The 15,323-nt window shown below is 67.9% G+C and overlaps 1 protein-coding gene across 1 annotated transcript; it reads left to right on the top strand.

The window, feature by feature from the left end:
* Positions 1-8: 8 nt before the first annotated feature.
* On the top strand, positions 9-8,485 carry MPV17 (mitochondrial inner membrane protein MPV17). Its single transcript, XM_086624921.1, has 7 exons — positions 9-81; positions 4,390-4,505; positions 5,317-5,409; positions 6,073-6,168; positions 8,101-8,133; positions 8,288-8,340; positions 8,416-8,485. The coding sequence occupies exons 1-7, from the start codon at positions 9-11 to the stop codon at positions 8,483-8,485; spliced, it is 534 nt and encodes a 177-aa protein (XP_086481047.1).
* Positions 8,486-15,323: the final 6,838 nt, after the last annotated feature.

Below are 15,323 nucleotides of genomic sequence, written 5' to 3'. Positions count from 1 at the left end.
CCATGGCCATGGCGGCGCTGCGGAGGGGCTGCGGGCGGCTGCTGGCGCGGCGGCCCCGGGCGGCGCAGGCGCTCACCGCCGGTAAGGGCCGGGGCGGGCGGGCGGCGGGCCGGGCACTGCCCCCGCAGTGCCGGGGCTGCCCAGCGGGGCTGCCGCCCTGCGGCCGGGCACGCTGCGTGTCCCCCACCCCCGGCTCGGGGCCCGTCCCCCTGCCCGGTGCACATCGCTCCTGCCGCCCCATGCACAGCCCCCGCCCTGCCCCCCCGGGGCACACAGCCCCTCCCCTGCCCCCCCCCGGGGCACATAGCCCCCCTCCCCGACACAGCCCCTCCCCAACACAGCCCCTCCCCACCCAACACCGGGCCCCGCTGTCCGGACACCCGCGGTGTGAAGCAGAGCAGGAGCCTCACGGGTGTTGTGGGGGTTCCCGGTGCCTCCGGGGGCCATGCTCAGGGGGAGGAGGTGCTGTCGTTCCCTCGGGCTCGGCATGGAGCCGGCGCCACCGTGTGTCCCGTCGGGGGAAGGGCTTTGCCCCGCTCCAGGCTCAGATCTGTGTCGGGCCTGCGCTGGAGGCGGGAGGGTCGACGGGGCTGTAAGGGGGTGCAGCCCCAGAGAGACCCCCCACACCTCGAGGACTGACCCCCAAACTCTGGGGGGAGGCTGTTTTGGGATGGGTGCGGGGACGTGACACTGGGGGGTTCAGTGGGCTGCAGCCTCCACCCTCTGCCAGCGCAGCACAGGGCTGAGCTGCCTGGACGTGGGCTGCCAGTGCACGATGGCAAAGGCTTTGACTTGGTCCTGCGTGCTCCCGCCTGCACCCTGTGCCTGCAGCCTCCCCTGCCGTCACTGCTCTGCTGCTGTTGTGGCTGCCCTGCCAGCCGTGCTGATTGCCCAGCGTGCTGGAAGAGCATAGCCATGGGGTGTGGGTGGCAGTGGGGCTCCCCTCTGTGCAGCTGCTGGCCCTCCTCCCTGCTGCCCGCAGGGCTGGTGGCACGTTGCCCAGCCTGCTAGGCTGCTGGGGTCCTGCCAGGCCACCTCACTCTTCCCACTGTTATTTTTATCTGAGTTGATGAAGTCTATTGCCTGGCACCTGCTGTACCGTGCGCTGCGCATCCCCCCTTGATTCCTGGAGGGAGGCCAAAGCAGAGTGGGGAGGGCTGCCCGGGACCAGTCCTCGCCCTCCCTGGCAGCCCATGCCTGCTGCTGTAGCCAGCTCGATGCAGTCCCAGGCTGGCTTCAGGCTCCAGCTCTACCTGTTGCTTCTCCTCCGCCTTGGCACTGGCTCTGCTGTGCTGGGGCACAGCCCCGCAGTTCCCGGGGGCCCTGGCAGTCCTGGGGAAGTGCTGAGCCATGCCTGGGGGGTGCACGGCTGCTCAACGCGAGTGATTGGCCCAGCGCTGGATGCAGCTCCTGCAGTTGGGAAGAGGCTCTACCGCCGGGATGTCTCCCTGCCTGCGGTGGGGCCAGCCCCTGTGCCACGGGGTGGGGCTGTGATGATGGGAGCGCAGCCATTCCTCTGGGACAGGGGCAGCACTGCTGGAGACTGAACCTTCCTGCTCTCCTTGTAGCTTCAGCGAGTAACTCTGCCTGAGGCCAGGCTTGGCCCCTCACTGCCAGCCGTGCTGTGGTCCATGTGGAGGAGCCAGGCGCCCCCAGGCCCTGTGCCCTGCGCTGGGCAGCCATAGGAGGGCTGGGTGAATTCCAGCCCTGCCTTCACTCGCGGCTTGCGGAGCCGCTGGTGCTGCTGTTCCCCTGCGTGGGGCAGAGCTGCCACCTGGGGCCAGGCCAAGGAGGTTTGCTGGCAGTCGGCTGTGCCCGCCGGGTCCAGCCACTCTTGACTGCCGAATCCCTGTCCCGCCCAGCAGTGAGAGCTGCAGGGTCAGGCAGGGCTTTGCCTCCTGCATCCCAGGCCCCGGGCCAGGATGCCAGCAGAGCCTGGGCACAGCGGGCAGCAGCACGTGCCCACGGCAGTGACCTTGCTGTCCCTGCCTGCGGAGAGCAGCCCTGCCCTCCTGTGGTGGTGATACAGGCTCCAGATGCCAGCCTGCGCGGCCCGTGGGGGCCACAGACGGTGTGTCCTACTTAGGCTTGGGCCTGTTTCAGCGTCCTCTGTCTGCGGGAGCAGCAGCCTGGCAGGGTCGGGCAGGCACCTCCCAGGTGCCAGGCTCAGCCTGGCTGGGGGCCGTGCAGTGCTGCTGCCTCCTACCTCCACAACCCTGCTCTGCTCTGAGCAGGTGAGACAGTGTCTCCTTGCGCTTGGGCGTCCAGGAGCTGGGGAGCCCTCGCCCTTCTCGACGGCTGTGTCCAGCGCTCCTGAGTGGGTGCGGTGCTGCCGTGCACGTCAGCTCTTCCCAGTCCGAGGCAGGGTGTCGCACCAGCAGCAGGGCCCGGCAGAGCTTGGCAGAGCCCCCTAGTTGACCAGGGGCTGGTCCCTGTCTTCGTGGCGTGGGGCACAGCTGGATTGCAGGGCCATGCCAGTGTTGCCCCGGGGCAGTGTGGGTGGCGAGCAGCACTGGTGCCAGCCTGGGTGAGCCAAGTCCTTGCAAGGGGCTCGATCCAGCCGTGCTCCCAGGCCCAGGCAGGGCTGCACAGACAGGCATGTCCCCCCTGGCAGCCCTGGTGTTGCTTCGTCACCGCCGGGCACTGCGCCCGGAGCCTTCGGCACTGAATGAGTAACGCCGGTGCTGTCGGCTGCGCTCTCTCAATGAGCACCGCACTGGGGGAGCCTGCCTGTGCCCGGTGGGACGGCTGCCCGCAGGCAGCAGGCAGCCAGCTCTCCTGCCGTGCTGGCCTGAGCTCCCTTGCCTGCCACCGCGCCCTGCCCTTGCGCTGCCTCGGCCCACAGGCACTGACTGGGTCTGCTCTGCCGTCGCAGAGGGCTGCGTTGGTGAGGGGTGGGAGATGGAGCCAGCGACATGCGGCAGGAGGTGCTACCAGGAGCGCAGCAGCTCCGTGGGCTGCAAAGGCTGGACCAGCCCTGCCGGGGCACATCCAGCTTGGCTGGCCTCGGCTGGGGCCCTGGCTCCCACCTGGCCTCCCAGGCTGCCTCCGGGCTCTGTCAGCCATTGCAGCCATGCTGGACCAGGTCCAGCCCCTGCCCACAGGCCCTTGGGGGCCACGCTGCAGTCCTGGTCTGTGTGGCCGAGGTGAGGGGCTGAGGAGCCAAGTCCGTGCCTCCACTTGCATGTGCTGGCTGGGGACGGTGCCCACAGGAAGGCACGGTCTGGCGCTGGGCACTGGGGAGGCAGTGGGCAATGCTCCCCGATGCAACCCAGGGGCTACAACCCTTCGGCTGGGACCCGCTCCCTGCAGCTCTGCCGGGGCAGTCGTGGGGCAATCGATGGCCCTGGGAGGGAAGGAGCAAGCAGGGGAGCGGGGCCAGGCGCTGCTGGGGGCACACCCGCGGCTCTGCCACCCTGAGCATGCTGGGTCTGCCACGCAGTGTGTGGCAGTTGCGGAGACTGTGTGGGCAGGGCTGGCCCGGAGCCGGTGGCACCGTCAGCGCTGCCGGGAGGAGGGGGACGCTGAGGTCGCCGCTCCCCGAGACAAGAGCTCGCTGGGTTCAGGGTTTCCAAGAACAGAGCAGAATCGCAGCAGGGCTGGAGACCTGCCCAGGAACCATCCTGGGAGGAGCAGGGGAGTAAGCAGGGAGCCGCGAAGGCCAGAGGACGGAGTGCTGGGCCAGCCGAGTTGCGTCGAAGAGGTCAGGGGTGTAGGATGGAGGGGAGCTGCCAGAGGCCCAGCTGGGCAGCACCCCGCAGGGATACGCACAGCAGAAGGGCCTCCATACTGGTATGGAAACAAGGCAAGGAGCCGTGCCAGGGGCGGGCAGGGGTGAGGAGCCGGGGCTGGCCCTGGCACCCAGTGAGCCTCACCTGGCTGCCCTGGCTGCTGGTAGCAGTGGAGCTGCTGGGCAGGAGCGACACAGCCAGAAAGCGGCTTTCCGAGGAAGGGGACCAAAGTCGGCAGAATTTGCACGGTGCCTGGGGAGGGATTTTGGGAAGCACAAGGTGTGGGCTCAGGCAGCAGCTGGGTGGGCTCTGCCCCAAAAGCCCGGGGCACCACGGGCCCTGGGTGAGGGATCAGCCCCACGTCAGGGGCGTGGGAAGACGGCGCAGCCAGGCACCGTTCTGGCCAGAGACGCTTGGCCGCTGTGGAAGAGCCTGTGCCGCAGGGTGGGCACGGGCAGGTTGGGCATAGGGCGATGGGGGAGCTGCATGCCAGGACAGACCCGGCGGGGCTGGAGCGGGCTCAGCCCTTCCCGGGGGCAGCAGGACTGCAGGCAGGGGAGGCAGTGCCTGGCAGGAGGACACAGCTGTCGGCAGAGTGCTCCAGGGTCTCGTCCTGCCCCAGTGCGGCAGCTGCCTGAGTGGGCTGTGCTGTTCGCAGGGGCCCTCATGGGAGTGGGCGACGTGATCGCGCAGCAGCTGGTGGAGCGGCGGGGGCTGCATGGGCACCAGGGCCCCCGGACCCTGAAGATGATGGCGATTGGTTTTTGCTTCGTGGTGAGTGCCAGTGCACGGTGGGCACCCCGGCCCTGCCCTGTCCTTGTAGCACATGTCGTGGGGTGGGACGGAGGGCTGTTTTGGCAGAGCAGACTATGGTGCCCAGGTGTGGGCTGGGCTGTCCTGGTGCCACCTCCAGCAGCCGCGGGCAGAGCTGGGTCCCCTCGAGAAGTGCCCTGTCCCTGTGTCCAGCTGTGAGTGCGGGCACCTCTGGCTGCACCATGGGGTGGGATGAGGCCAGCCGCCTCTGTCTGTGCAGCCTGGGCACCCATGCCCATCCCTGCTGCTGGTGCTGGCCCCCAGGGAGGTGTTGCTTGGCAGGAGGGCAGCTCCGCACTCCAGGGTGCAAATGTGCTTTGCTCGGCTGTGCGTGGCGAGGCTGGATCCTGACCCATCAGCTCCTGGGGAGGGTGTTGGGCCCAGTGCCCTGCAGCACCCTGCACCAGTGGCTCGGACAGGGAGGGTCCTGGGTGGTGCTGGCACAGCCAGGGTCCGCCTGCCCCGGAGCCCTGCCCGGTGCAGGTGCGTGAAGCCCCGTGGCAGCCCCACCGGAGCAGGACCTTGGCTGCCCCATGCTGGTGCTGCCTGGCGGAGTGCAGAGGGTTGGGGGGCTGTGGGCATGCCTGCTTCCACCCTAGGCAGGGGGCTGCCCCATGGTGGCACGGGGCCCAGCAGGGGAGACGGGACAGGCCCCAGCCCCTGTGTCCTGGGGTGGGGGCAGAACTACGTAACCAGCTCTGCAGACCCCCAGCCCTGGCACCTCGTGGCCCAGGAGAGGAGGATGCTGCCCCTCACCACCCGGCTTCTGCAGGGCCCTGTCGTGGGCGGCTGGTACAAGATCCTGGATCAACTCATCCCAGGGGCCACAAAAGTCGTGGCCGTGAAGAAGATGGTCCTGGACCAGGTCAGTGCCACGCGGGTGAGGGTGCTGCGCGGGGCTGGAGCGGCAGGACGGGCGGTAGGCACGGCCATGCGCGGGCAGGTTTCTGTCCCACTCCAAAGCCCCAGCTCAGTGCAGCAGGTGCTGAGCAGGAGATGGTGCCCAGCACCTACTTGGTGGAGTTTCTGAGCTGAACATCGCAGCTCCTGGGCCACTGGGCAGTGCGCCCGGCCCACCAGCTGTGCTGTGGGAGCTGTGGGAGCCATGCCTTACCCCTGCTGTAGCTGTCCCAAGGCTGTTCAGAGCCACCCCCTCCCTCTGAAGCAGAGCGCAGAGACCAGGCAGTGCTGTCCCTGGTGTTCCTGCTGTGGTGTGGGGTCCCGGGAATGGGCACCCCGTGTTGCCCTGGTCCCTGCCCTCCTCCTGAGGCCGTGGCCAGGCCGGTGCGGCAGAGGCTGGGGCAGATGGGATCGTGGAGGGGCCGCCCTTGGCCTGGTCTTGGACTGTTCCAGAGGCCCTGTGGTGGTGCCCATCCCTCCGCCTGGCTCTGCGCTGGGCAGCCCTGGGCCGAGTACCCCCAGGGCATAGGGTGAGCTCGGCCTGCAATCCCCAGCCTGCCCCATGCTGCCAGCCTGGCTCCAAGCACCATGGGCTCCTCAGCATCAGCCCCCAGCTCCTCTCTTGCAGGGTGGCTTTGCACCGTGTTTCCTCGGCTGCTTCCTCGCCATCACGGGGGCGATGAACGGTCTGTCGGCGGAGGAGAACTGGTCCAAGATCCAGCAGGTACGTGCTGCTTTCCTGGGGCGGCGCGGGGCTGTCGGCAGCTGGGGCACCTTGGCAGCTTCTCCTGGTGCCCCAGTGCTGCTGGCTGCCCCCGTCTGTGGTCGTGCCTGTCCCAGCACTCACTCTGCCCCTGCCTCTGCCATCGTGCTTCTGTCTTCAGCCTGGCCGCAGCTCTGTTGTGCCCCGGGGCCCCAGGCGTGGAGCCGGCTCTGCAGGTGCCCCACGGCCAGGGTGGGGAGCGTCCGCCCCGCTGCTGCAAGACACGGAGCAGCTCTCCGCCTGGATGGGGCCCGGGGGTGCAGGGGCCGGTTCTACTGGGCTCAGCGCTGGGTGCCAGGGCCCTGGAGGCATCAGGTGCCTGGTGCTGCCAGTCCTTTGGGTGCTGGTGTCAGAGATGCTCCTGTGGCACCACTCTGGGGTCCCGCCTGGGCCTGGGCGGCCACGTGCCTGGTGCCATGCAGCTCCCTGCACGTCTGGCCCCTCTTCTGGCTGCATCTCCGGAGCCATTACCGAGATGGCTCCTATTAGTAGCAATTGCTGGAAACCGGGGCAAAAGCTGAGTCAGCGTGTCCGGAGCGTGAGTCACCGGAGAGTGGGTGACCACCGGCCGCGGGATGAGTTGCACCTGGGATGGTTGTGTGGCTGCGTGTGACGGGCACAGCCTTTCCTGCCCTGTATCCTGCCCTGGAGCACAGGGAGCAAAGCAGGGGGGAGCACTGAGTTACCTCTTCTTTCCCCTGGCAAGAGCTGCAGCCAGGCTGCGAGGCGTTTTGAGACACCCAAGGCACACGGAGACGGCCCGTGGCACAGGCAGCACCCATCTGCTCCGGCTGCATCTCAGCTGGGTCAATGCTGTGTGTCTTGCCTTGTCTCCCCCAGGGAAAGCTGCTGGGGCCTGAGCACAGTGCTGGGCGACTCCTGCAAGCCACGAGTCCCAGACAGTGGCCCTGGGAGGAGGCTGGGCTGGGGGCCAGGCAGCGGTGGCTGGCAGCCACCTTCACCTCTGTCTTGGGGTGCATCCGTCTCTCCCCACGCAGAGGAAGCGTCAGCAGAGCATCCATCACCCCTGCGCCCGCTCTCCTCGTCCTGGGCTGCCAGCCAGCACCGGGAGGAGACCGGACTCCCAGCTGAGTCACAGCCAGGCTGGACGAGGGACTCGTCCTGCTGCCGTGGGGCAGGGCTGCGGCACAGACGCAGGTGCAGTGTGAGGACAGGGCAACCTGTCAGGCTCCCAGGGCGGCTGCCCTGGTTCCATGGCTTCTCTGTCCCCGCCCCACAGTGCCTGAGATGGGGGCTTGGGGGACGTGGGGTCAGACAGGGGCTCACAGCCTGTGCCAAGGAGAGGAGCGGCTGCATCTGCCTTGCCCGCTCTGCCTGAGCCCGCTGTAGGTGGCCCTGCTCACCTCCTGCCCACTCAGCACCTTATCTTGCCCCACACCCGCCCCTGCTCTCCTCCCTGGCTTAGGGATGGAGCAGTTATGGCCGCCCTCTCCATGCCACCCCACGCTCTGTGCCACCCGATGCTCACCCCATGTGGGCACGGCGCTGGGAAGGGTGCAGGCAGGCAGGCGGGGGCTGTGGAGGGCAGAGATGTGCCCCATGCCCAGCTGGAGTGGGTGTGTCGGAGGGATCGCAGCAGGGCACGGCGGCCCTCTGTGTGCCCCCAGCCCCTGCCTCCACTTCGGGGTGTGGGCATCTCTTTGGAGACGCTCCTGCGCCGTCCGTGCCAGTGCCAGCTGTGGGCCCTGCTGCTGGAGCTGGCCACCCTCGGCAGCCCCAGCCTCTGCCCGCAGCAGCTGGGGCCTCCCCAGTCCTGTGCAGGCAGCTGCTCCTGCTGTGGCCGCGGCCGGCTGCGTGGCAGGGCTGGGCACTGGCAATGGCTGGGTGGCAGCGGGGCTGTGCCATGTGCTCACGGCCTCCCTTCTCCCCCAGGACTACCTGGATGCCCTGCTGACCAACTACTGCGTAAGTGCTGGTGGCACCCGGGCTCCTCCACGCCCGTCCCCTGCCTAGGGGGCTGCCATGGGCTAGGTGGGACACCCTGAATGCCTGGGCAGAGGTGGGCACGGGATGGAGTTACCAGCAGGGCCCCTTCACCGCCATCTCCTTCTCTGCCCAGATCTGGCCACCGGTGCAAGTTGCAAACTTCTACTTCGTACCCCTGCAGCACAGGTAGTACTGTGACCGCGGCACCGGCTCCCCAGCTCCCGAGGCCGCGCCTGTGGACCCTGTCCCCTCTGTCCCCAGGCTGGCCCTTGTCCAGTGCGTTGCCATCGTCTGGAACTGCTACCTCTCCTGGAAAGCAAATCGGATGTGAGGGGGGAAGCCGTGTCGCCTCCCTACCCGTCCTGCCTGCGTGCTGCCTGACTGCCATGCCTCTGGAGCCCTCGGAACAGGCGCCCATGGCCACGGATTGGGCCAAGACAGTCAGGGTGCTGGCAGCACCTGTCCTGCTCTCTCCTCAGGGAACCGCCGTTGCCTGCAGCTGCTCGCAGGGATGCACCGAGAAGATGGAGCCTGGCCCGCCCCGAAATGGGCTGGTGCCTCGGACTGCTCTGGGTCTGGTAACGTGCTGTGGGGCAGCTCTGCCCCTCAACACACTTTACCATCCATGTTCACTCCTCTCCCGGCCCCACATGAGGGATGTTCCTGCCCCAGCGTTGGTCTGTCCTTCCCCAGTGTGGATCTCGAGGAGAGCGAGGAGCCGGAGCAGCACAGTTCTGGTGCACTTTCCCCGAAAATGGGGTTTTCTGTAACTCTGCTGCGGACAGTTGGAGCGCCCAATAAATGGTGGTTTTCCCTCTTGATTCTCGTGACACTTGAGCTGGTGGCTCCCTGTCCCACGCTGGGGGCTGTGCAGAAGCAGTTTCAGGCCAATCATTCCAGTCCTTGCAGAGCTGCTGGCAGCCCTCCCGTCCCGTCGGTGCTGTGGGGACGCAGCGCTGCTCTTGTAGCCCGCAGGTAGGTGAGTGAGGCTTTGGGGCAGGGACAGAGCGACGGCTCCGCTCTCTGCCTGTTCCCCGAGGATACGAGTGCATGGCCATGGTGCCGGCATGGCGTGGGGCTGGGGCACCGCAACCGTGTGTGGTGCAGGTTGCTGGGGGTGGGCTACCCTGGCTGTGTGAGGGGAAGGGGGTCTGGCAGAGGGTGGATGGTAACTTTGCAGAGGGTTCACCAGGTCCCACTGTGGCTGTTTTATGGGATGTGATGTTGCTTCCACTACTGCTGGATGGTGGGACAGGGTGGGCTGCACCCAGGGGACACAGGCGCTGGGCCACATCTAGCCGTGCCTTATCCAATATGAGCCTGCCTGTCCTGCCTGTGAGGAGTCCCACGATGCTGCCACCTGCCTGCCTTGCTCCTTCCCGGAGACGTGCATCCAGCGTCATCCTACACCGGCACTGAGCAGACCCCATCCAGCTCATGCAGTGCCCTGCCCGGCACATCCTGGCCAGGGTCTCCAAAGCAGAGCTGGATGGACCACGCTGGTTAATCTGGCCCAGGATCTGAGCCCCGGCCCCCTCAGCTGCACTGCTGCAGCCCCGAGCAGCCGGACGGAGCCGTCCCTGTGCGCTGCCAGCACCGCGCTGGGTGCTGACAACCAGCCGCTGTTGTGGCAGTTGCTGAGGAGGATGCACTGTCCTTCCTCCTTCCACCCCGCACAGAGCTGGCATCCCTGCCAGCCTGTGCTCTGGCCCCAGGTGTGGGTGCAGTTCCAGGCAGATGGGTACAACCCAAAGCATGAGGGAGCCGAAACCTGTGCAGGACCCCAGTGCACCCCACCAGGGATGGAGCCCCAGAGCCTGCCCAGCTGACTGGGCCTCAGCACCCTATGAATGGGAAGGGGCTGCAGCTGCAGCCACCCGACAGCACCGCGGAGCAGCTCTGGGCTGCGGGACGGGGCCATGCAACGTGGCTCTGCGCAGATGGCACCGGGGCTTCAGGAGGCTGGGCCCAGCCTGGCCTCGGGCACCGTGCAGGCTGCGGGGCTCGGCCCAGGCTATCCCCAGCCCACAGGGCTGGTGCTGTTGGTCAGAGGCTGTGGACAACAGGAGCCTCTTGCAGCTCCATCTGAGGGTGCGGAAAGTCCTGGTGTGTCAGCAGCAAGTGAACTGTGAGCGTGGCACAAGCTGAGCACTTGTCCGTGGGAGCAACCGGCCCTGCGGTGTGGGGGCTGCCAGGGCTGCGGTGGGGTGAGCCCAGCCCCTGCCGAGGGCTCTGCCCCAGAGCTGAGGGGAGGTGGTGCCGGGTGCCAGCCTTCACACCAGATCCGTGTCACGGGTGCATGGCACCGTGTGCTGCCTTGCTGTGGGCAGAGCTGCGCCCCACCAGCCCTGTGCAGCCCGTGTGGGACACACTGCGAGGGTCCAGCTGAACCTGTCCCCAGGCTCTGCCCAAGGCCAGCACCATGGAAAGAGCCCACCCCGGGCTCGTCTTGGCACCTGTGCCATTGTCGGCACTGGGTGTCAGCTCCTGGGTTTCCCTCCACCCCCAGGTACAGGCAGGGAAACCGTTACTGGGAGGGTTCTGCGGGCAGGGCCGCAGCGCTGCCGGGAGGGGGGGTCTGCAGGCAGCAGTGTGGTGCACCAGCAGCTACCTCACCTTCTGGCAGCGGTGGCCGGTGGCCTGGGCTGGAACATCGTGCATGCAGCACAGCGCTGTCGGCTTCGGTGCCTTCGCTCCATGAGTCACGGAATTTGGCTGCTGGTGCCTCGCTGCCGCTCAGGGCTGTCCGCAGCGCCCGGCCCTGGTGCGAGCGGCGGTTTGACCTCGGCATTGCCATCCCTGCCCCGGGCACGGTGCCGCCAGGCCCCGCCACAGCCGGTTGTGCGTGACCACCCGTGCACGTCCTGTGCCAGAAGGGGCTGGTGGCCGGGGTTTCCCCCCGCCCGAGCAGCCCCGCTGCTACTGCCGGTGCCTGCCCAGGACGTCGCTGCTGGACGCGGCCGCTGGGCCCGGCCCGCCCGGAGGGTCCCACACGGAGGAGCCGCGGGTCAGCCCGCTCCGTCGGCCCGGCGCAGCTCACCGGCACACGGGGCTGGGGCCGGCACCGAGGGCCTGCCCGCCGCGGGGGCAGCCGGCCCGTCCGTGTCGAGGTGCCCCGGCCCGAGCCCTCCTGGTGCGTCCCGGCCCTTCAGCACCGCGGACAGCGGCGCCGCTGGCACCGGGCCCGGGCCCGGGCGGCGCTCGGTGAACGGGGCCGGGAGGGGCGGGGGCAGCGCCGGGAGGTGGAACGGGGCGAGCCGGGGGTGCCGGGGGCACTCGGGGGACCGGGAGACGGCACTCCCGGCGACTGCCGGCTCAGGCCACCTGCTGGCACCGGCCCCGCCGCACCCCTCCGGGTGGACGCCGGGACAGAACGGGCGTCGCGGCCCCCGAGACCGGGAATACCAGGGCCTGCCCCGCTGCCCCGCCGTCCCGCAGCCCCACTTCCCCGCCGTCCCGGCGCTCACTCCCGCTGCCGGGTATCCCGCACCCCGCCGCCGTCCCGGTGCCCCTCCCGCCCCCGCCCCCCCGCCGGTCGGTGCGTGCCCGGCGCTGACGTCAGCCCGAGCTCCCGGACCTATATAACCACCGGCCGCGCCGCCGGCTCAGCTCCCGCGGGACGGATCGAGCTCCGCTCCAGGCCAGCGCATCGGCAGGGGACAGCGCACCGGGTACGGGACGGTGCAAGGGTACGGGGCGGCGCATGGGTACGGGGCGGCGGACGGGACGAGGGCAGCGCCGCGGGCAGGGTCCGCCTAAGGGACGGTGCGGGCGGCCGGGGAGGTGGCACCGCGCCCGGGACATCCCCACGGTGGGCTGGGGCCCGCGCTGCCGGTTCCCCTCTTGCCGCCGGGTGCGCGATTCCCCTCGGGTCCCCCGGTCCCTGGAGCCGCCCCGGCGCCCCGGTCTCTCCCCGTTGCACTGAGCCCCCGGCCCCGCAGGTGCGGACGGAGCCGAGGATGCGGCGGGCGCTGCTCACCCTCCTGCTGCTGCTCGCCCGCCCGCCGCCCGCCGCCGCCCGCCCCGCGCGCCCCGACGGCTCCGTCCCGGCGGCCGCGGCCGGGGCCGAGTCGCGGGACCGCCCGCTCTGGCCGCCGCTGGCGCCGCCGACCCGGAGCCGTGGCGGGTGCGGCGGGACGAGCCGCCGCTCTCCATCGACCTCACCTTCCACCTCCTGCGGCACCTCCTGCTGCTCGCCCGCGCCCAGAGCCAGCGCGCCCGCGCCGACAGCAACCGCCTCATCCTCGACGCCGTCGGGCGCTGAGCGCCGTCCCGCGACCCCCGGGGCCGCTCCGGGGTCCGGCCACCGCCTCAGCCCCCACGCCGCGGGCCGCTCGGCGCTGCACCGGCAAACACCGGCGCCGGCACCAGACTGCGCCTGAGGCACCCGCCTCATCCTCGGCGCTGGGGCAGGCGGGCGCGGTACCGGCCCCGTCCCAGCCCCGCGCCGGTTTTGTAATAAAACGTGGAAACTCGAGCCGTGAGCGAGTGCGGGCCGGGGAGGGCGGCCGGGGCTGCGCGGGACCGGGAGGGACGGGCTCACCGGGACCGGGGAACGGGCTGAGCAGAGCTGGGACGGGGTCGTGGGCGGGCAGCACCAGGACTGGGGACGGGGCTGCGTGTGTCCTTGGGTCGGGGGTGGGGGAACACGTACCGTGGGGGAAGGAGCTCGCCGCCCCTGAGGGGAGGCAGCTGTGGGCGCGGTGGGAGGCGAAGGGCACAGAGCGATGGGACCAGCGGGTGCCTTGCCACCAGCGAGCAGGGCAAAGGGGTGCTGCACCCAAATGCGGGCAGCCGAGGAGGTGAGTCGAGCTCTGCATGTGGCAACACCCCGGATCTGCTGTCAGAGCATTGCAACAGGGTGGGACGGCTGGGGGGTCGGATACAGGAGCTTCAGGAGGGGCACGGCCACCCCATGCAGGAGCACTGCGGGGGGGGAGACTCCTCTGTGGGACACACGGTGCTGTTGAGCGCTGACAGGTCAGGACCGGAGCAGAGGACAGGAAGGGGGATACTGAAGTGAAGCATGTTTCAGAATCCCAATTTGGGGAGGGGGGCATGGATGAAGCCTTCCTGAGACAGCTGTGGGAGGTTCAGCCTCCTCATGGGTGGCCCTGGTCCTCCAGGAGGCTTGACCCTCCCTGACACCTGCTAAAGGACTGGAGCAGCGAAGGGGGTTCTGGAGGTGTTTGGGGATGTGACAGTGGCAGTGTTGGGGCAGCACCCACAGTGCAGGCAGCAGGGCGCAGCACTGGTAGGTGGGGTCTGGCAGGAGGCAGTGCCAAAGGATGAAGGAGCTGAGGCAAGCTGGAAGGGTTTGTGGAATGAGCTCAAGAGTGGTCACAGGGTGCCAGGATAGCTGAGGTGGGGAAGAGGCCTTGGGAGATTTCCCGCTCCAACCCTCTGCTCAGGGCAGGGGCAGCTGGAGCTGGTTGCTCAAGGCCGTGTTCATCTGGGCTTTGAAAGAGGAAATTCCATCTGAACGTGAGGAACCTGGAACTGTCAAGAAAGATGGCACTGGAACAGTTTCCCCAGAGTATCTCCCTCCTTGAAGATCTTCAAAACCAACTGGACATGGACCTGAACAACCCACTCCAGCTGACCCTGGCTGAGCAGGAGCTGGGACCAGGGGAGCTCCAGAGGCTTTTCGCCCCTCAGGGACTCACTCCATGGGTAGCTTCATGGCTGGAGGGGCCACAACCTCTCTGGGCAGCCTGTTCCAGGCAACCTGTTTGATCAGCCTCACTGTTAAAAAAAAAAAAGGGGGAGAGTTTGAGGAAGAAAAACAAAACACTTTGGAAATAAGTCTTGGTGGAATCTCCCACATTTCACTTTGTGCTCATTGCCTCTGGTCCTGTCACTGGACCTGCCTCCCTGTTCATTCCCTCCCATCAGGCATGTGTACACTTGGAGTCAATCCCCCTGAGACTTCTCTGCTCCAGACTGAGCAGTCCCCGACCCTCCTCACGTGGCAGATGCTCAAGTCCCTTCAGCATCCCTGTGGCCCTTTTCTGGACTCCAGAGGTTACATCCTCCTCGCACTGAGGAGCTCCAACCTGGCCAGGGCTCTGCAGACACGACTTCCCCTGATGCTGCATGGAGCAGAGGGCTCGTCCCCCACAGCCCAGGCTGCTGTTGGCCCCCACTGCTGGGACGTCACATTGCTGCCTCCTCTCCAGCTCAGTGTCCACCAGAGAGGTGGGGTTTTTTTGTTGTTTTTTTTTGTTGTTGCTGTTGCCCTTCATGTCCCTCAACAGATTCTCCTGCAGATGGGGCCACCAGAGCTGGGCAGTAACTCTCAGCACATGCAGGCTCCCGGGTCAGTGCCTGCAGAGATGCACAGCACAGACGTCCACTGGGACCTGAGAGAGACACAGATTTACCAGGGGATGGCCTGGAGACACTGGGATCCCCACAGTGGGGGTCCAGCATGGGGGTGGGGATGGGGCATGAACACATGGAGGGATAGACAACAAAGGAGGAATTTTCAAACCTTGCCTGGGTGCACAGGGAGGTGCCAGGCAGCCAGAGAGCAGCCAGAGCAGGGACATGCAAGGTCAAGGAGAGCATCCACCCCACCCCGGGTGGTCAGCGGTTGTCCAAGGGACAGGCTGGGGTTGGGGAGCGCAGAGGCAGGTGACGAGGACCTGGAGAATCGGACTCAAGGAGGAATACTGCCTGAAATGAAGGCAAACCAAGCTGGGGCTCTCCTGAGACACCCCAGCCTCTGAAGGGCAGCACCCAAGGGTGCTCATGGGCTGCCGAGGCCCTTGTGAGCCCCTTGCTGTTGCATCTGGAGGATGATGGGGACAGGGAGACATCCCTGAGGGGGGGAGAAAGGCAAATGTCACATCCCCGAATGGCTGATGGAGGGACGGAGAGGCTGCCCCCAGGCTCCCTGGGGGCCACGTGAGCCTTCCCAGGGTGCATTTCTGGCACATGAGGGAGCAGACGGTGACTGGGCACAGCCAGGTTGGGGCTGTGGGGTTGATCCTTGCCCCAGTCGACTGTCTCTGCTGTGAGCGATGGCTCAGCGATGCAGGACAGCAGAGATGTCCCTTAGCCCAGCGCTGGCCAGGGCTGAGCGCACGTGCCCATGCCAGAACATGGGGTCTGGCGGGCGGGTGACCCAGGGAGCTGCTGGGGGCTGGCAGCCGGTGAGTGCCACA

Source organism: Tauraco erythrolophus, chromosome 2 (assembly GCF_009769465.1).
Source record: "Tauraco erythrolophus isolate bTauEry1 chromosome 2, bTauEry1.pri, whole genome shotgun sequence".
Lineage (NCBI taxonomy): Eukaryota > Metazoa > Chordata > Aves > Musophagiformes > Musophagidae > Tauraco > Tauraco erythrolophus.
The sequence above is the reverse complement of the archived record's forward strand: the minus strand, read 5'-3'. Positions and strand labels throughout refer to the sequence as shown.